The sequence below is a fragment of the Cynoglossus semilaevis genome, chromosome 4 (assembly GCF_000523025.1).
Source record: "Cynoglossus semilaevis isolate Cse_v1.0 chromosome 4, Cse_v1.0, whole genome shotgun sequence".
NCBI classification, from domain to species: domain Eukaryota; kingdom Metazoa; phylum Chordata; class Actinopteri; order Pleuronectiformes; family Cynoglossidae; genus Cynoglossus; species Cynoglossus semilaevis.
In genome coordinates, this window is record NC_024310.1 from 4,774,144 (window position 1) to 4,794,845 (window position 20,702).

General features: G+C 38.9%; 3 protein-coding genes across 8 annotated transcripts in view; 2 read left to right on the plus strand and 1 right to left on the minus strand.

The window, feature by feature from the left end:
* Nucleotides 1–287: 287 nt before the first annotated feature.
* Nucleotides 288–11,050, minus strand: appbp2 (amyloid beta precursor protein (cytoplasmic tail) binding protein 2). The gene is made up of 13 exons (XM_008308668.3): nt 10,632–11,050; nt 7,735–7,823; nt 6,970–7,121; nt 6,116–6,239; nt 5,464–5,632; nt 5,232–5,321; nt 5,007–5,074; nt 4,819–4,924; nt 4,398–4,522; nt 3,914–3,999; nt 3,211–3,401; nt 2,867–3,032; nt 288–2,672 (listed from the first exon to the last, which is right to left on the minus strand). Exons 1-13 carry the CDS (start codon nt 10,767–10,769, stop codon nt 2,410–2,412), a joined length of 1,767 nt encoding a protein of 588 aa, XP_008306890.1. The 5' UTR covers nt 10,770–11,050; the 3' UTR covers nt 288–2,409.
* A 671-nt stretch (nt 11,051–11,721) lies between these two features.
* On the plus strand, nt 11,722–18,305 carry LOC103377750 (protein phosphatase 1D). Of its 2 annotated transcripts, none has more exons than XM_017031921.2 (6): nt 11,722–12,800; nt 13,855–14,083; nt 14,920–15,044; nt 15,155–15,342; nt 15,461–15,685; nt 15,958–18,305. In XM_017031921.2, exons 1-6 carry the CDS (start codon nt 12,275–12,277, stop codon nt 16,345–16,347), a joined length of 1,683 nt encoding a protein of 560 aa, XP_016887410.1. In that variant the 5' UTR covers nt 11,722–12,274; the 3' UTR covers nt 16,348–18,305. The 2 variants fall into 2 exon arrangements, with proteins under 2 accessions (XP_016887410.1, XP_008306899.1); XM_008308677.3 differs by having other exon boundaries at nt 11,727–12,800; nt 15,155–15,330.
* Nucleotides 18,306–18,721: 416 nt separating this feature from the next.
* brip1 (BRCA1 interacting helicase 1) overlaps nt 18,722–20,702 on the plus strand; it is a 64,044-nt gene continuing 62,063 nt past the window's right edge. For 3 of the 5 annotated variants that reach the window (XM_008308679.3, XM_025055018.1, XM_008308684.3), the window contains exons 1-5: nt 18,722–18,921; nt 19,136–19,236; nt 19,349–19,466; nt 19,767–19,988; nt 20,427–20,569. In XM_008308679.3, the coding sequence (XP_008306901.1) occupies nt 19,144–19,236; nt 19,349–19,466; nt 19,767–19,988; nt 20,427–20,569 (576 nt within the window). In that variant the 5' untranslated portion in view covers nt 18,722–18,921; nt 19,136–19,143. The remainder of the gene's footprint in view (nt 18,922–19,135; nt 19,237–19,348; nt 19,467–19,766; nt 19,989–20,426; nt 20,570–20,702) is intronic. The other 2 variants (XM_008308681.3, XM_025055019.1) reach the window with 2 other exon arrangements.

Here is a 20,702-nt window from a genome sequence, read left to right on the forward strand (position 1 = left end):
TTCATGATCTTCATTCATTAGGTTATATGTCATTCAAACAGAGGGATTCTTTGCATCAGATTCTCATTTATGTGGTCCATGGTATTGTCCGAGTCTTCTGGCTGGACTCTGGTGACCAGGGGTCAAAATCTCAACTGCTGTTTTTACAAACATTAACATTGTAACATTGTCCTCATCAGTCACATTGTGTTAGTTTCACCTGTGTCTATTCTGTATAATATTTTGGACATTTACAGCTGGTTATTAAACTTAAGGTAACCAAAAACGTTAAAGTATATATATATATATTTTTTAAATGATAGTTTATTCACATCACCTTTATCCCACTAATATAATTTATCTGCCCTAGATTCCCTTTTTTAAATTAAAATTTTGCATTTCTGGGTCAAAAAAAAAAAAAGATTTGAAGTTGGCCAGCACTGTTCTTACAGGCTTTTAGCCAGAAATACCAACATAAGCTAAGGCTTTCCTGAAGTAACTTAAAAGTATCATAAACCTGACGAGAAAATGAAAAACACAAAAATATCTCGATGCTGTCCTGCTGTTTGTTCAGTTGTAGCAATTTCTGGACACTATTTACTGCTTAAATCTTGCCTGAATTTGCCCCTTCATCTAACTTTTCTTTTGCAATATTGCCACCTTTCTTTTTGCCAATTGCAATCCCAATCACTTTGACTTTAAGTCTGTAGTTTTACCACTAAATTTGTGTTTGATAAGTGAAAAAAAGGAGAGTCAAGAACCGGGATAGAAGATGTACATTCAGTCAGTTACTGACTGACACCTGGTTGAAATCCATGGGGTCTTAAAGCAATGCAGATGCAACAAATGTTTAAATGATCTTTACATTCTTGTGTACCCCCCCCCCCTCTCCCCCACATCATACTGCCGATGCTTAAACAGAATGACACTGGTGGACACATGGTTAAAGAAGCATCAAGGCAGACCCAACAGGTGTGAACACTGACGTGATGACTTGACGAGTGCACCGATCCTTTACATTTGTTTTGACCGATTAACAAACACAAAATCAAACTGTCCTTCAGACAAAACAGCAGATGAGATCCTGAACAGCATCATCACAAATTGGTGTTTGAAGTGATCAGTGATGGTTTGAATTGATAGGCCCACTTACAGAAAAGAGGAAAAGTCTTGAGTACAACAGCACACACGCAGGCACACACACACACACACTCGAACACATTTGGTCCCCATTGCAGTGCCCTAAAGGTATTCGTTAATTTAGCACTTAAAGTATGGGTCTGCCAACAGACAGATATACGCAAGCTGGTGTTAAGGCTGGGAGTCATCAGAGAACAACCTGGGCACGCAGAGATCCACACACAAACACACACACATTCAGACACTCCTTTGATTCACCAGATAAAGGTCTTTCTCTTTTCACTCCCCGTCTTGTCCCTTATTGTGAAAGTCTGGGCGCCTGACTGTTGCTTCACAGATTGCAACTCACTTCTCAGGAAAAAAGCAAAGACAAAAGGCTACGTAAACATACATGTCTGCATACAAGTTATTGGCATTAGTGCTAAATCTGTAATTTTTTTCCAGAACTAAAGTGGAAAATATTAAATAAAATGAAAAACAAAAACCTGTGAAGCCCGTAACATGTGTGTAACAACACTGCTTTAACACATTCCACCATATAATCTCTTCTTCATCTAGTTTAATTGAAATAGAGGGCATCCTTCTGCAGTCCACTTTCATCTTCTCATAAAGAAACTAACAATGAAAAGCCTTCGGTTGAAATGTAAATATACAATCAGATCTGTTCAATTTTCAAAAATATTCAACATGTGTGATTTGCAGGGGGATGACGCAGTGTGATGTTCACTCTCCCGGAAAAAGCAGTTGGAACCTGTGATAATCTTTTTTTTTTTTTAAATGGTAAGAGCAACACTGGCTCAGATACAAAAAACAAAACACATCATCAGGTTCCAAACTCATAAAGAAAAAGGCAAGCGAGACTCAGTGACGAGAGGACAGGAGAGGAGAAGTCGTTTGTCATCCTCACAGGATGTCTGAGGTCTTGGTTCTATTTTATTACTCTTCCTCCTCCTACTCAGCTGTTATTCTTCTTCTCTTGGAAAAAATGCTGTCGTCTGCTCTGTGGAGTGAAGCTGCGTTTCACTGGTTCATGTGGTTGGTGATGAGGTTTAAGATTCTTTCTTTTCTACTAATAATCAATGACTAAATGTGCATGTTGTGTACACACTGGCAGCTGCAGTCGCCTGTGTGAGCAGACTCACATGCCAGTGAGGCTCTAACTGACTGTGAGTCACTAGATAACTGTGTGCCACTGAAGCAACACATTTGGGGTTTTGCTTGTGTCCTCACCAGGCCTGAACACAATGTCTGTTTCTTTTTTTAACTTCCTTCCTCTCATGACCCGCAACATCAGCCCAGACAGGGGCGAGTGGGTCCCATGCTTTGAGCCAATAAAAAAGCTTGAACCACTTCCTGTGTTTGCTGGGGCGTGGTGTTGACGTCCTCTAGAGCATCTGCCACAGCAAACTGACGGTCCCTCAGCCGATTCCAGTTGGAGAGCACGTTGTGATACTCAAACACCTTGTCGTAATTTCCTACTGAGTTGTAGAGTTTGATGAGGCCTCTGTAGTCGTACTCCAGCCCACTGTACCCCTCTCCAAAGAGCTTCTTACCTGGGAGAAAAAAGCTAATGTTACACATGACGTAAAGGAGTTTAACTGCACCTTACGGCTAATGAAGCTGCTAATTGCAAGTCTTTACAAGGAAATTTTCTGAGGTTCTAGTGACCTCTGTTGACCAATTTCTTACCACATATCAGTGGCAAATCCAAAAAAAAAAAAAAATCAAAAACAACCCAGTTACTGACCAATAGCGATGGAGCGCAGGTAGAGCCTCTCAGCGTCTTCATACTGGTTCATGTCATAATTGTAGAGCGACGCCAGGTGACCCACAGACAGAGCAACCTCATAGTCCTCGTGACCCAGAAGCTGTTCCTTGATCTGGATGGCTTTGATGTGCATCTCTTCTGCTTCCTGGGTAAATGTTCCCAGACAAACACACACCGTAGGCAGAGATTGTATTAAATACTCAAACACATAAACAGTAAAAGGTTAAATGTAGAAACACACTCATTTAGTGATTTCTTTCTGCTCATGTCCCTTCATTGTTCATAATCAAAACCAAATTCATACCATCCATGTGCAGACAAACCTTGAACTTCCTCATGGACTGATAGAGTCTTCCTAAGTTGCCGTAGTGTTTGGCTGTCTGGACGTTAAACTCTCCAAAAGCTTTCTTGGCCAGCTGAAGCGAAGAGAGGTGCAGATCATGAGCTTCCTGCAGGAGGCGCTCTTCTGTTTCTTTGTTATGGCAGTCAATGGCAATTTCTTCCAGGATCAGGGCTGGGAGGGTGAAACAAAGAGAGGTGAATTTAACCACACTAGGTTAGCCTTTGTCCTTCTGTTTTATTTTAAAAACTTTCTCCACTGTAGTATTTCACAGACACTTGACTCAATGACGTTTTCTTGAGATAATGAAACCTGTTCACTTGAAAACGTCCTTGATGGACATCTCAAGGTATTCTCTGTGTAACATCTGCCTCACTCTCAAGTTTAAAAAGCCCAGTAATGAGTCAGTGAACATGAATAAGCTAGGTCAACTTCCTACACTCTGAGAGATATGGGAGGGGCTCAAAGCACAACAGTTGTTTCTTTGGATTGACAGGATTGGATTCAGACATTTGGGTCAAAATGCCTCCAAGGCGCCTCCCTTGGGAGGTGTTTCAGGAAAGCCCATCAGGGAGGAGGTCCTGGGGCAGACATATGATAGGCTGAACAGATTGTATTCAGCAGCCTGCTTAGAAACACCCGAGTTTCCAGCCAGATAAGTGGCAAAGTGCCAAAAGATGTCTTACCCTTGACTCTCTTGGAGGAGGCCAGTAGTAAATGGTCCTCGGGCAGAATGTGAGTGATGATGTCTATGGCACGTTCTGCGTGGAATCTGGGAAACAAAGAAGACAGCATGTTTCCAGCTGATAAGGCGTGTCACCACCAAAGCGGAAGACATAATTAACTTATACTACATAAAGAAGTCAGCAGTCGACATAAACAAACATGAGAACTTTTTAGAATTCAGACAAAAAAAATGCTTAAAAAAGATCCAGGAATGTATTCTTTTAAATAGTTAATTAAAGTAATGTCGAAGGTATAACTGTCCAGTGTCCTTTTTAAATGTATTAAATGGCAAAGATCCGCATTTGCACCAACAACACATTACTGCAGTATGTAACACAGCAGATCATGACAGTGTGAGTCATTGTCATGTGCTTCATCTACAGGCTTATGTCCAATGCAATTAGCTTGTCTTCCCACCGAGTGTCAAAGATGCATCACACTCACAGAGCATTGTCAAATTTCCCAGAGCTGTACTGGTGCACGTATGACGAGTAGGCCAGGTCTTCATGGGCCGTGGCGACGTGGATATTCTTCCCCCCGAACACTGACTGCCGAATGTCCAACGCTGTCTGCAATAAATAGAGAGAGATCAGACAAGTACTTGAGCCAAGTATTATTTCAAGTATGTATCAGTTTTTGGGAAAGTCCTCAAAACATCATATAGCATGTGCAACCAGAGTGGAGTTTAATTATTCTATTAGTTGTTTTGGAGCCCACACTACAGATTAAGCATATGGTTAATGCGTTTCTGCTGGCATATAACCAGACTGGCTTTCTGCTAACTCAGTGGGATTAGGGGCGTATGACAGACAGTTCTTATCCAAAAACTACATCTCTACGGTAAAAACAAAAGAATACTTCTTACCTGGTAAATAGCCACTGATTGGCATATATTGTCAACATTTAATAAGTAAAATCCATAGTCTAGCAGCGTGTCAGAGTACTTGGGATGCTTGTGTCCAAAATGTTCTCTAAGGAAAGAAGCACAAAACAAAATTACAATCCAAGATAAAAAAGTATTTATATAAACGATAATTGGACACAGTGGGTTACCTGGCTAGGAACACTGCATGTTTGATCAGCTGTTCTGCTTTTCTAAACTCTCTCTTTACCACGCAGGCCTGCAGCAAAGATTCAAGGTTAAACTTCACAAAGACACAGCTCATTTTATTAATAATCTGCTGTGGTGCAGACACAGACTGAGCAGTTGTTTGATGCCAGCTTTGTCTGAGGTAAAAAAAAAAAAAGAAGAAAAATCTCTCACAATCTGAACATTACCTTGGAGGCTTGTCGAAGGACATCAACCACTACTTTAACAGGCAGCCCTGGAGTTATCTCCTTCATAGCCTCTATGCACCACCTGTAGGCCTGAAGACAAGGAGGATTAAGAAATCAAATGAACATCATTGCCTGCAACATGATAAGATGAAAACCAAACTTAAGCATCATTATTATGTAAATATTAAGTAAGTGCTTACCAATCATGCACCTTTATAGAAATATGAATTACCTCGTCATAGTGGCTTTTGGCGAAGAGCAAGGCACAAAGCTCGCCATACAGTGCTGCCTTATTGGCATGGTGGCCATGTTTGGCTAGTTTGTCCATGTACGACTGAGCGAGTTTGAAGGTTTCCTCTCCCAGGTGGTACTTGCAGTTCCCATTTCGAACATGGAGCAGCCTATAAAGACAAAATAGAGTTCTCTAACAGCATGAGAAAGACAAAACAGAAGAAATCTCTCTGATTTAGTCTCATTTTATATTTGTGGTAACTTTCACTATCACTTCACAGACAGACAGTATGTATATACAGTGATATTTAAGAAGAGGTAGGTTCTCAACCAGAGAAGCGCCTAATCAGCTCAATTAAACACTGAATGTTTGTACCTCCTACAACCCCACTTTGAAAGCCTCACAATATGCCTTTAACATGAACAAACATGAAATAACATGTATCATTCAGTTAAAAAAAAGAACACATTTATTATGTTCCATTATATCTGTCATTTACTCAGTAATCAATAAACAGGTGTAAACACACCTCAAAGACAAAATTGTTTGGTTTTTCATGTACTTAAATGTAAAAACATACTAAAACAGACAGAATCCTTCCTGTTTTGACTGAAAATAGAAATAACCTCATAATGACTTTTTTGTGACTGACCTGACACAGCACTCTACAGCACGGTAACAGTGGATGACCTCACTATGGAGGGTGCAGAGCTGCAGGCACGAGAGAAACACTTTCTCTGCGTCCCCATACCAGCCGGCGTCAGACAGAAATCCACCTGTGAATCAGAGGATGTACCATTTATACTTAAAAATATTAGCACTGGCTTTTTCACTTCATTACTGGGGCTGGGAATCAATACACTATTCATTTAAACAGTAGGTATATTTGCTTTAAAAATGTGTCAGTGGTTTGAAGTCATAAACTCATGTTTCATCCATTTACATTGAAGTGAAACTTGACATTCTGTATTACAGGTATTAAAAAAAAATTAACACAGACATTGTACAAAGCTGTGCATTAAATCCATCAGTGGCATGGAAGATTGATGAAATTTGTTGATGAATATCCAGAAAGGACTAAAAATTCAGGTAATGCAACTTTTGCATGCTCATACTCCTTCATAAGAATAAGACTGTGGGATTAGAAAACTTGTTTTTTTTCTTGTTGGCTGTATTTGTACGAACTCCAAGATGTTTTCATAACTTGTTTGAACTACAGTTTGAAGCTGTCATTAGAGCTTACAGACAGTGTTGAACTGAAAAATTCAAATACTCCTCTGTATTTGGCTTATACTTAGTTCTTTTATTAAGAACAATCAGAGGTTGTACATTGACCAATCTTCTTCTCCTGCACATTAACATGAAATATTCTGCAGAGACACCCACAACTGACTGTACTGTAGAACATCTCACACAGGATCCACTGTTGGCTGGTAAAAAAAGTTACTTTTCTTTTTGGTGTCTTCACCACTGGCCACTCTGCCTCTTTTACACCCCATCACTTACCTAGCACAAAGCCAAACTGGATGGCTTTCTCTTTGACATGGGCATCAGACTCTGCAATGTAGGAACAGCGTCGGCTGAAGGAGTTTGCCAGAACTGAAGCCACTTTCACTCCGTGGTCCATCAGCGCCTGGAAACAGTGGTGCAGCAGATGTCTGCAGCAGGAGGATACAGGTGATTAGTAAATGTCACCTGATGAAGAATTTGTTAGTGGTCAATAGTGCAGCAACGATGCTCACAGTAATGTACTTGAATATTTACCTTGAAAAACTGAACCGAACAACTTAAAGTTGACTAGAGCCAGTGATGTTATGCTATGAGCTTTGTGTTTGGACATAGATTGGCTAATAATTTCATTGTAGTCATTGACTTATTGCTGTCTGCTGCCAAGGAAAAATAGTTATACACTGCTATAATTTAAGTTTGTGTTTTTCTTTTTTCCCCCAATTTGGGCATTTTGCTGCCCCTGTTGACCAAACCAGTTTTAATTTGACACCCAATTTTGATTTAGCCTAAATGTACAGTACATATTACTAATATTAAATTGTGACAAATGTTTACTTCATGGCTTAGTCGGAATATTTCATATACCTGTATTACCGCTTCAGTAACTGCTCACTGCTGCATGAATCTCAGAATGACACGTCAGCAGATAACGCTCATGTTCTTTTCTCAAATAGTTGTTCCACGCAGTTTACAGTGTGTCTTCTTTTCATTAATGTGAATAGTGAAATAGATTAATGTATCTGTCCAACTAGTGTTTTGTACCTTTTGTCCGAGGCACGAAGGACTTTAGCAAACACCTCCAGTTCACAGAACTCTCCTCCAAGCTGACAGAGCCGGCCCTGCTGGTAAAGCTATTACAAACAGAGAGAGAAGAAAGAAGAAAAATTAGCACCAGTATCACAGACAGTATTAATACAGTCAGCTCATCTATTAGTGGCACAATCACACAGATCAATTCAGCAGAATGATTAAGAATACTTACAGTATCTCTAGTTTCTATTATAGAGATGCTTTCAGAAATATTTCTGTGTGCCATTCAGTCCAGCAATTTCAGCTGAGAGCAAGTATCATCTAACCTTTCAAAGACCATTCTTTTAATCTGCATTCATGCATACTAAAAAAATTCTCCATTCAAAAATAATGATCCCTGGAAGCTTTTTGATCAGCGAGGTTAGATCAGTGACCATGACAGTTTCAGCTATGGTATTTGTATGATCCTGTCTCCACAAGTTAGGATATTTTATTTGAAATGTTTATAACATTAAATGTTCTGTCTAATTGATGAGCATTATCTCAAGTTGAAAACAATCCTGCAGCACATGTTAGTATGTAAGTGGTTGAATCTGTGCGTGACAAATTACAGTGCAATCAAGTCAACTGTCTCGAACCCTATTATATAGATATAGCAGAATATATTCCATTATGTGCCTCCGTTGCTATTTATTCAGTAGCTGAAAATGCTCTCAATATACAGCACTGTTGACACACAACCCATAGTACATACAATAAAATGATCAAGATGTAAATACTAAGAGCAGTCTGGAAATATTTTTTTCAGCTGTAAAAATATATCCACAGCCAATTTCTAATTGCTGTGACAAGTTGTAACAAGTGCTGCCGTGATCATTCTCCAGTCTTTTGCTGGTAAACGTGTGGATCACAGTTCATTTTAGAACAAAATGGATATAAGTGACACTGCTCTCTTTACAATCTCACACTCTATATTAATAGATGACAATGATGATGCACACTTAGGGTAAAGTCCTTATAAACACAGATGTCCTCAAAACACTTCAACCCTTGAATTCTGGCAGTCGTCAGGCAGAACGTGTTTTGGTGTTTAAAGGGTGGTGTTTGACCTGGGGGGAGAACTGACAGGGGAGGGGATGTGCAGCATGTATCAGACACCTGGGCTGACAAGTGTGGCCTGTTTCTGCAAACTGTTCCAGCCTCTTGAATATTTTCTTAATCTCCGTGTAGTTAGCCATTAACACAGATAAATACTCAGATGTAAGAGAGATAAAGAAAATACACTTATAGTTATTTATAAGAAAATGAAAAACACCTGCACATCTTGAAGAGGTCACCATCTATTACATATCATTATTGGTATTGTTTATTTAACTTGTGGTTTGTGCTCTTGTGACAAAGTAAAACCCTGAATCAGATAAACATAAGGAAATGTAGCAATGTCTATTCATTCATACAATTCTTTAATAATTGTTTACCTCCAAAAAAAGGAAAGTAATGTGGATTACAAATTGAAGACAAAATAGGATGAGAGAGGAAAAGAGGAAGGAAAGGTAAAGCAATAAAAATAAACCTAAGCAGTCCATGTGCTGATAGACAGAATTATTTTAATAAATAGTTCCATGAGTCATTGGATCCCACATATAGTAGTATAGTAATATAGTAAGTTTCAACTTGTGTTATTATTTTATTGACACTGGAGTGAAAAATCTCCAGTGTTTCTTCCCCAGCCAACGGTTTTCAATTAACCTTCCCCTTTAAACAAAATATTAGATTTCTTTTAAAATATTTTTTTAAGCTGGAATCAGCTTGAATTTTATTGATTGATAACTAATCTATTTGAGTAATTGTGTCAGTTATTGTTAGCTTCATAATCTATCAAGAAATTGTTGCAGCGCTACCAAGATTAAGGGGGACAAATGAACTGACTCAACAAATGCAACAACTGCATTGGGCTGAGTGATTGAAAGGATTTTAACTTTCCTTGGAACCAAGTTAGTAAAAACAAAAAAACATTAGCCCTTCAAAATAGAAAAACAACAGAACATTGTTCTTCTATTGGAAAAAGTGACGTGCAGAAACTGCAGAGCAAATCTATTTCCTAGACCTCTCATTACACAACTCAAGTATTAAAAATTACAAATATAAGTGATAAATAAACTACATGTTTACACTCTTCTACACTCTTTTATTTAAAAGCCCATTCCTATGGTGGAATTAGTGAAGCTTGAAGAGAACATTAGTCTTCTTATTGATATAATAGGAATTTAAACTACAGAGGTAGTTTTTGACTCACAAGCAGCAATGTTCTATTTTATTTTTGTGGATATTTTCAGTCATCCAGGGCATCATAATAATCTCAAAAGCCTCTCATCTAAGAGGCAGTTCTGGAGAAGCCTTACTTGGCGAGTCCAGTTGCCTACTTTAAAATTGCTTTTCAGATTGTTGTTCTATTTAATTGTGGAAAACATATTTTAACATGGAAGTTCCACCCACCCTACCACCACCCATCCTCCCAAAGTGAAGAACTATGTCGATATTTGTATTACTCTGAAAGTTAACGGTTGACAGTTCTAAAATATGTTAGTTTGCCAATGTGTTCTCTGAGCGTAACTGGGCCAAATAATGATCCTGGAAGTGTTTACATTAAAACAATACAATAACAGTCGCTGATGTAACTAACCTCACGGTGGTGGAATAGTTGGCTTCACAAAACACGTTGGCTTCAATGAATCACAGAACACCAAAGCAGCAAACGGTTGCGGTTTAAGATGCCCTTAATTTTAACCCACAAGAGCTAAATAACGTTATGAACAGTGAGCTAACAGTTAAAGGGCTCGAATAAAACCCAGCAGCTCGCCTGTCTACTGACTGTCAGTGGGACAAACATGGATGTAGCAGCTCTTTACCTTGTAATAAACATCGAACTGTATGTTCTCTGGCAGTGAGCGGATGTCTCTTCTTGATCGGCTGTAGTTGTCCACCACTGCCGAGATAGCCGTATTGTACAGTGTCTCTGGGATCCATTCGAGCTCCACCGCAGCCATGTTGTTTTCCCCTTCCAAAAAACACCACCAACAGCAGCAGCTACGGCCCTCCTCCCTGACTTTGCCTACATTAGCTACCTAACTGCGGTTAAAACTGTCCCTCCGAGACTCGTCATACAAGTGTGAGTGTGAAGCAGAAAAGACACAAACGTTAACCCGTTAACAAAGTCCCTGCTCCACTTCCACAACAGCACCGCTAGTCTACTGCCATCCTTACCGACCCTACAGCTACACTGTCGGCCCTTCCCGACGCACACATCCACTGGCGATGACGCAGTGACGTAATCTTTGACAATAATATATGTAAAAAGTTAAATCATTCACCTTTGTGTCTCCAGAGTGAGGCACCTGCCCCAAAAGCAGTAAAACATTATTTTTTCATACCTAACACATATATTGTTTAAAGAAACCTTGGTTCGTAATTTGGTTCCAAATAATGCGGAACAATGTTGAACATCAAGTTATCTTATGTCACGTTAATTCTTTTATACATGTGGGATTTTGGCGGTGTAGTAAATGTCTAACGTGTGTTATATTTCTCCTATTGTCCATAAATTAAATTAACAATGGGTGATGTTATGTATCGTTGAGGAACACTGCTGCCACTTTAAGAGAATTGCATTGTGGGTAGTGGTCGGCCACCTAGTTTTTTCCGTTATAGACACAATAAAGTATTTTCATTCGTTTTGCATTGATTCTCATAACACCTTTAATTTTTTAAAATATATTTTTGATTCACGCAATTGTTTTGAAAGAATCTAGAATGTTATAAAATAACATGCACAAAATCTTTACTAATCATAGGCATAGTGCATTATACGAAAGTGATAAAAATATTGCCCACAAGAATATATTTTTGTTTATATACAGTTAATACGGTACTAACACACACGAAGATTTAACCTACGCCAGGGCACATAGAAACTTCTTATCAAAATGTTACAAATATGAGTAATCAATGCCAGAAAATATTGTCTTGTGGTCCTGTGATTCACAGGCAACCAGGCCCAATCATGGATGAACTGTTCCCAAGCTTTTTCAATGAGAAAAATAAATTAAAACAGTACTTTGGTAAACTCCTGGCTGCTACTGATAAATACAAATGTTTCTGGCAAAATGTACAGACATTTTAAACAAAAAGGTCCTCCAATCTTATGTAAAAAAAAACTAAACTTGAATGACCTCATCCACAGACTTAATATATACTATGTCACTTCTGCAATTAGCGAACCACGTTGTCCTCCTTGTCCAATACTTGTTACTGGTACAACTGATTTACATTTACGTTCACGTTACGAACAGAAGCAGCCAGTAGAGGACGACAGCCGCTTTGCTGTTGTAATATTCAAGTGGTAGAAAAGAAGAAGAAGCCATTCGACGTCATGACATTTGAGCATGCCTACTACACCCCAACATAAACAAAGACCGAACACACAGCTTCTCTCTCACTTCATATTTATTGCCGTCCGCGTCTACACAGTGTGAAGCAACAAATTCCCGGAGGGATGGAAAGCATCTTTCAAATGCGCGTGAGTGTGTTTACGGACCAGGGAGGTAGGAAATACATGGAAGACGTGACCGAGATCATAGTAGAACCGGAGCCGGGAGAAGATGAGGTGATGTCGGCGAATCAGGAGGAGAGCAGCGTTGGAAACTACGAGGTCAACTCTTCGGCTGCAGACAAAAATCCAAACAGGACTAAAGAAGACCCCAAAGCACAGACTGTAGATGGCCCTTGTGAGCCTGAGCAAGCAGGAGATATAAGTTCATCGGTGAATTCGTGTTTACCGGGTGGTGGCATCACACCGGGAGCGCCGCAGCAGAGTCCGCTCGGCCGTTCCCGCCGCTCGGTCGCATTCTTCGCCGTGTTTGACGGTCACGGGGGCCGTGAGGCTGCGCAGTTTGCCCAAGATTATTTGTGGGAGTTTTTAAAGAAGCAGCGGGGCTTCTGGTCCGACTCTGACCGGGAGGTCTGCTCTGCTATACGTAAGGGATTTGTCGCGTGTCACCATGCCATGTGGAAGAAGCTCCGTAAGTTTACTGACAAACTTCACCTGTCACTTTAGAGTTGTTTGGTAACCTCCGTCAAATGTAAACAACAGAAGCCTTTGTCTGTGGTCTGAAGGTTCAGGGTGGTTGTTTGGTACAATAACCTCCATCAAATGTAAACAACAGAGGGCTTTGTCTGTGGTCTGAAGGTTCAGGGTTCGGGTGCTTTCATAGCGTTGACAGATTTTGTGACCACAGTAAGCCTAGTTAAAGCTCAGAATCAACGTTTTACGTTAACAAAAATAGTAACGCCAAATTTATTATTCATTGATCACTTGTGTTTCTCAATAAAGTGGGCAAAAGTCTAGCATTTACACGATAACACAAAAAACTTTTATTTACAGGAAGGATGTACTATTCTGTTGTTTATATACAGGGTTTAATTTGATAAGAACACACACACAAAAGGCGGCACAAGGGCAACTAAGTTAGCAAGGATGGCAAAAGCATGTCCACTCATAACAAAGCCACAACGCAGAACTCAAACAACACATCACAACTTCTGTTGTGACTGTTTAAAGGTCTGTGGTTCTTTGTTTGTAAAGTTGTCCCTTAACGTTTAGCCGTTGTCTGGGACTCGGTTTAATTATAATCAACATATGTACGACACTGGTTTTTCTACGTTGTAGCAGTGTAGTATTCAATGTGTGACCCTTTTCTATGAAACATAGACGCATAAGCCGGCTGTTTGTTCAGGTGTGTGATATGTCTGGACAAGTCAGCTGTTTTGCAGTCGCTGTCACGCGTATACACACAAACACACCCACTCGGGTGTGTAATGACAAAATATGACAAAAAGATTTTCGGACGTAATCTACCCGAGATGACACTGCTGATGTCAAACTGATAGCAAATTTAATACTTTCCATAGAATTCATAGTCTATTTTATAAATTCTTATTTTGATTCAGATTATGAGACAGTGGACAGTGCATGCTATTTATGTTCAAAGCTCAGTTGCATAAATGTCTTATTGTTGATTGTCAGCAGACAGATATAGCCTAAATGACTGTATATATGTTTTTCTTTTTACTCAGCTGAATGGCCAAAGACACTCACAGGTCTCCCAAGCACATCAGGCACCACAGCCAGTGTAGTGGTTGTCAGAGGGAACCGAATGTATGTGGCCCATGTTGGAGACTCTGCGGTGGTTCTGGGGATACAGGATGATCCCACAGTTCCATTCATTAGAGCTGTGGAAGTGACCCAAGATCACAAACCTGAATTACCCAGAGAGAGGGAGCGTATTGAAGGCCTGGGAGGAAGGTAAGCATAATGACCTATTCATTCTGACTTCATTTTTAAATTAAATATCACATTAGTTTCTAACATATGTTATTCAATTATTTAGTCTGTGTAAATATCAGTATTTTACGGCACTCTTCTCAGCCACAACCCAAAAGAGACTTGGCCAGAAACATTGCTGAGTGAAGTGTGTAAGTTGTAAGAAAACACAGCAGGGTTCACATTCTTAACAGTTATTTAATGGCAGCCCCTATCACCCTCTTCTAAACCAACAGATTGTAATCAAGCAGCATTTTACAAGAACAGTAGATCGGAATGTTATCTACATAAAGGAGGCTTCTCTGTACTGAGTAAAAAAAGCTTTACTCTTTGTATTTTAATAGCAATACAGTCAATACATGGACATATGTTGGGGAAAGTCCACAGTGTGGAAAGTTACTGCTGTGTGATTGGTTAGATCATTAAAAAAAGGAACTTTTATCATGTGTTATGTGAGAGGCCACTGTTCCACTCTGGAAAAAAGTGTGATGCTAAAAACAACAGTATTGCATCTAAAAGTTATTTAAATAGAATTACAAATGTGTAAAAGGACAGTATTAGAGTTAGGACCTAAATGAATAAATATGAAACCTCCTCCATTTAGAATGTTTGCTTAAAACATTTTAGTCTCTTCATCTGAAGTTTAATCTATTTAACAATACGTGAATGTCGACACACTGCAGTAGGTGGGCTGCACTGATTGGGGACAGATGTCAAGATTGAGAGAGTTGTGTATTATTACATTTAAAATTCAAAACAATGATGAATGTAGCTTATCAACTGGATCTTCTTTTTCCCCCCATTGTATCTTCTGACAGTGTGATCAAGAAATCTGGGGTCAATCGGGTTGTGTGGAAGAGGCCGAGGCTGAGCCACAACGGCCCTGTTCGTCGTAGCACTGTCATTGACCAGATACCATTTTTGGCCGTAGCCCGAGCACTGGGTAGTGTGAACTAAACCAAAAGACAAATATTATAATATATAATATATAAGTTATTTAAAATGGGTTAGATGTCAGGTCGAGTGAAGTCATCAGCAGCATTCCTTTTGCAGGTGATCTGTGGAGCTATGATTTCTACAGTGGCGAGTTTGTGGTTTCTCCTGAGCCAGACACAAGTGTTGTGACACTTGACCCCAAAAAGCACCGCTATATTATCCTGGCCAGTGACGGTCTGTGGAACATGGTGCCACCGCAGGAGGCCATCTCTATGTGCCAGAACAACACAGAGGTGATATTGAATGTGAGCTGCATTAGTGAAAACATATGCAGTTTAACAACTTTATTGTATGACCAAGGTAAAAGGAAGGAATATTTCAAAAGCCCCAGTACCTGTGTATTAACTCCCTTCTTTCTTTCAGGCACCTTGTGGAGTGTCAAGTGCCAGACAGCTTGTCAGCTATGCTCTCCAGAGATGGCGCCAGAGGATGCTGCGTGCTGACAACACCAGTGCCATTGTTATTGCGCTGGAGGAGTCGAACCTATCACAGGACGTGCTGCACCATGAGGAGGTGCTTCTTGATCTTTCTAAGGGGTCCCAGTGTCTTCCCAGCTCCGTATCTCGTGCTGACACCCCTCTACTTCAGGTAAAGTCATATATTCAGAGAAATATCAGCCATCTCTCTTTATGTGTTGCCTTTTGTTAGACATTTTTCTGTTTGATACATTTTGATTTTTCAGTTTGATGTGATTTACCTTCTACTTGCCGTGGTTTGGGTTGGGCAGTTGACATATAGTTGCGAAGGAATAATATTTCACCAGAACTTTGTGGAGTATTACACTGTTATTTTGTGTGTCTCTGCTGTTGGATAATACAAAACAATTTTCTCAAATGCTCCTTTACTCTGTTGGCTTGCAGCACCCTCCGGAGGAAGACTCTTTTTCTGATCTGTGTGACTTTCTCCCTGCTCTGGAGCGCCGAGATGGCCTTTCAGGAAGCAGCAGCTTGTTTCACATGGAATTATCCGACCCCTTTGCTCTGACTCTGCTTTGTCCGAACTCAAGTACTGAGCTGCCAAGTCAGTCGAGCCCAAGTGACAGGACACCTGTCAGAAGGACACCTATTAACAAAAGGACTAACGAGGGTCCATCATCACCAGCTTTAAGCCATTTGGCTAAGAAAAGCCGCCGCAGGACTGCAGACAGACCACCTCTTGTGCAGCACAACACTGAGAAGAAACAGAAAGAGACAAATAATGTCTCACCCATTCTCCAGCAGCATAACAAGACTACAGTGTGTGTATACTAAACAGTGTTGTAGAACACATTTTAAGACTACAGCTCAAGTCCAACTTGGGTCTGGATTTTTCTACACTCATGACAAGGACTTAGAGCATTTACTTGACTTAGTTTTTCTGTAGAACCTGGAAGTATCACATACGGTATCACTCTGGTCTTTACGAAGACTCAGGGTCATCCTCTGTTCTGGACACAAGACTGCTTCCATAGACTTCAATTCCTTTTGTGTTTTTTGGTCAGGGCATGTATTTATTTATCCAAACGTCAAGCTTAATTCCTTTTGAAGAATCTTCAAATAGTAGTAAGGACTATAAACTATTCAAGAAACAAAGTTGTTAAGTTGAGTTTACTTCTGACACTAGTGGAACTATTATGTTTTCATGGGAGTCTCTTTGCAACCCTGGTAGCTTCATCCATCCTTTATGCCTTCAAGTCTTTACAGTTATTTAAATGATGACGACTCCAGTTCCAGTTCCTCTGATGCTCTTTGGGATTCAAACTCGAAGAGCAAAGACTCAAAATGTGACTCAATGTTAACACACTCAAACAACAGCCTCCCACTGTTGAACAGTGGTTTTATTTATATCAGTTCTCCCGTAGTTCGGTAACCATTTCATTCTGTGTAAGTATTCAAAAAATCATCAGCTAAATGTATTACTTCAACCCTGTTATTTTGAGCGATGCTGGTGTATGTTATATAATGCATTTTTAATCCACGTCTAAATAAGTAAAATAAAGTATTTGTTTTATAACAAATATATTTATATTTTATATACATTATTGTATTGTATAGCAAATATATTACCTAATATGAAATTTAAATGAAGTCCTCTTTAGCCAATGTATGTTTACTCTTCACCAACTCCCACAAAGCTACAGTATGTGCACCGGTATATGATTCAATTTTTGTCATTCTTGTGTTATTTAACTACTGGAGATTAGTCTTGAATATGAAGGTGCTGCTACAGCCAAACACCAGTATGCTAATGCTCGTGTATATTGATGGAGAACACCGTTGTTAGTAAGGTTTTTATTTGAGAGTTAAAATTTAATATGAGAACTCTACCCTCTTAAGTCGTAGGTCATGTCTGATAGTTTTTAGGTTTTGCATCTTACATGTTGAATTCCTCTTTCAGTCATGGCAATTTAGTTGTGTTTTTTTCCTGTGAACTTTGGCAGGAGTGGCGTTATTATTTGGGACCAGCTGCTGTTTACAACCAATGTTTGCTGTCACTCTGTGCTGCCACAGTGGCAACTTGTTTCACAATAGGGTAAAAAAAAAAAAACGTAATCAGAAGGCAGTGCTGTGAAACCACTGTACACTGTCACCTAATTTATTTGGTCTGCACTGTCTTTTAATAGAATAGTCTGTAAACAAGCTATTGTCCCTGATACTGTTACTGATCTATGTCCTACAGTCATTATTTATCAGTAAAACAAATGCATGTACTTTCTAAAATATATTTTTGCACTGTTGTTATATTGTTGGTTGTCTTTTTAGACCTGTAACATTGGAAGACATGAAAAACATTGTAAAGTAGGAAATGTAAGGGACAAATCATAACACTTTACCGTAGCAGGAATTCCCACATTGATGTTGTCCTATTTTACATCTTCTGCTGTTCCACTTCAAATTAAGAATGATGATGAGTAAAGACAAATAGACAGAAATTTCTGCCCTGGTCCATCCTTGTTTCTTTATGATATATTATCTGTAAGACTAGTAGAATTTTTAACTTCAAAATATTCTGAATAGTTGTCATTGAAACCATAGGAGGGATAGCCTTAATGTCTACAATGTCCCTTTTACAAATAGTTTTCTTTTCTTCACTTGAAAGGGAAATCTTTATTTTGTAATTTTTATAATAATAAATGCTAACGTGATTCAGGTGGCTCTACTCAATTTGCATATGGACAGGGCAAATGTGAAAAATAATTTAAGCAAGCAATAAAAAAATTGCATTTAAACATCTGAGATCATTTCTTGTATTAGATATTTTACACATATATGTATTAAGATTGATAGATGAAAAATACTTTATAAACATGACAACATTGATTTGCGTGAAGACTTTTGTGACAAAACATGGGCGATGTTTATTGACGCAATTTCCTCTCCTGCTTACCAAAACATTGTATCTAAATTTTCATAATAAAACCATAATCGTCAAATGTGACCTTACAAATACCACAAATATAAATACCAGTAACGTCATTCAAGTAGTAAGACCTTACTGTACATTCTGTAGAAACAGAAAATATATTTTTAAATGAAACAAATTACGAACATTTGCAATTTGTGAAGAGATCTTCTTTTAGTTTGAAAACATTTTATTAGTATTTATGTTTATTTTGAAAACATTTTATTAGTATTTATGTTCTCACTTCCTGTTAAAGAGTAATCTAATTTTTGAGAGCGGGAATAGTTTGCCGGATGGATAGCTCGAATGTAAAGAAATGAAACTGTGCATCAGCGTCATATTTAAATGTTAATTTAAGCAAATTCCAGGTTTCGCTGTTAATGTCATGTGACATAAACATTTACGCTACAAAAAGTAACACGAGGGACCGCCTCGACTTGTCGGTAGGTGACAACTCACTAAAACAACACACACACATAGTAGTTAGCAAAAACAATGTTGAAATAATCACGCATATTATATTTTATTCTATCATAACTCCTTTTAGTCGACATTTCGTGTACTTCCAATCAAACGAAGCTACGTGTCACCATTGTGTGTCCAATGCCATCGTGATAAAACTCTTCTCTTGCATTATTTCAATACCTTTCTGTGTAGCAGAGAAAATGGCTAATTCATCTGTGGAGTACACCATCGGAGGGGTGAAGATCCACTTCCCCTGTAAGGCTTATCCATCACAACTGGCCATGATGAATTCAGTGAGTAGACCTGTACCACTCCAGAAACCAAACCACTTATTATCATATACTGTACCCGTGTATGTTAGGCTGAAATGGTATGTGCTGACAATTGTTTGTACCTTCTCTTCAGATTGTACGAGGGCTGAACTACGAGCAGCACTGTTTGCTGGAGAGTCCCACAGGAAGTGGGAAAAGCTTAGCCTTGTTGTGTTCCGCTCTGGCTTGGCAGCAAGCTCACATCAGTAAGTGTGAGAAAATTCTTCTGTTCACAGAATTATTGCGTCATGTGTGCATTAACAGACCTTTCTGAGTTTAATCATTATACTAATATTGTATTGCAAATTCTTTCTGATTGTAAAAGTGTAAATATTTCAGTTACTTGTTTAGTATGTTAAGTTGTGAATTAATCACATTATATTAGTTATCATTACGTTCTTATGTTTCCTCATTGTTCTTCTTCAAATCTTGCCTAAAAATCTTATTCTTTCTCTATATACAGACTAAAAAGTCAGTTTAGGTTATATAAGTGTTTGACTTTGTGTTGACAGCTAAAATCCAGGAAGGAGGAAGCCAAGTTAACAACAAGGGCCAGTCGAATAAAATCCCTGAAGTGTGTAAGAAGGCGGACGGTGGCCCTCCATGCCAGTGTGTGTGCCACAGCCAAGTTAGAGGAGCAGCACCCGCCAAACCTGGAATAGTTGACCTTACTGAGTCAACATGTGAAGAGCAGAGCAAAACACCTGCAAAGCTGCATTCATCATCTGATCAAGGTAAGGTTCTTCTAGTGCTTCATTAATCCGTGATACCATTTTTAAGAGGAAAATATAATGATTTGAGTTCTAAATATAAAATCTCATTGCATTGGTTAACCATTTTTGATGAAGACAAACCCAGATGTTTGAGCTCTTACATCTTTAAGTTCCATATGTTGCCCGATATAGAGCCAGGGATTTCTATGTTTCAGTGATTGCAGACATATGCAGTAAAAAATAATACAAACATACAAAAATATGAACTTTATTGGACAGTCACTATTTTATAAGTTTTTTAAGTTATTTGTAATCTGCGACTCCAGTGTTGGTCTCAATCTTTATTTGGTTGATACAGTTAGTGAAACTAAAGCATACCTGGCAGTTTGTACCTTTGTTGTGTATGCGTTAAGGCCATAATGCCCTGCTGTAATCCTTATATTGTTGGTATCATTTTAGAATTGTCACATGTGGAGCCGACTTCTAAGAAACAGAGCTTAGCCTCCCGGCTGTCGGAGAAGTTGAAGATGTCATTGATGTCTGTTGAAGAGGATGATGACTTCCAGCCAGACAGGAAACACACCAGTGTTGCTGAAAACAAGGTAGTTACCAATGTACTAATAGTGAATTTGCTTCTTTTTAAATTTGACAGAATATTTGAATGATTTCATGTTCTTGCAAAGTTATTGTCCAATTTAAGAATTAAATGGGCGGATAATATCGCATGCTGTACTG

Coding starts and splice junctions, on each gene's coding strand:
- appbp2 (XM_008308668.3), bottom strand. CDS start 10,769: ATGGCTGCGGTGGAGCTCGAATGGATCCCAGAGACACTGTACAATACG. Junction 6,240..6,969: donor CCAGTTTGGCTTTGTGCTAG/GTAAGTGATGGG, acceptor TCTGATTCACAG/GTGGATTTCTGTCTGACGCC. Junction 2,673..2,866: donor CCTGCGCTCCATCGCTATTG/GTCAGTAACTGG, acceptor TTTTTCTCCCAG/GTAAGAAGCTCTTTGGAGAG.
- LOC103377750 (XM_017031921.2), top strand. CDS start 12,275: ATGGAAAGCATCTTTCAAATGCGCGTGAGTGTGTTTACGGACCAGGGA. Junction 14,084..14,919: donor ATTGAAGGCCTGGGAGGAAG/GTAAGCATAATG, acceptor ATCTTCTGACAG/TGTGATCAAGAAATCTGGGG. Junction 15,686..15,957: donor CTGACACCCCTCTACTTCAG/GTAAAGTCATAT, acceptor GTTGGCTTGCAG/CACCCTCCGGAGGAAGACTC.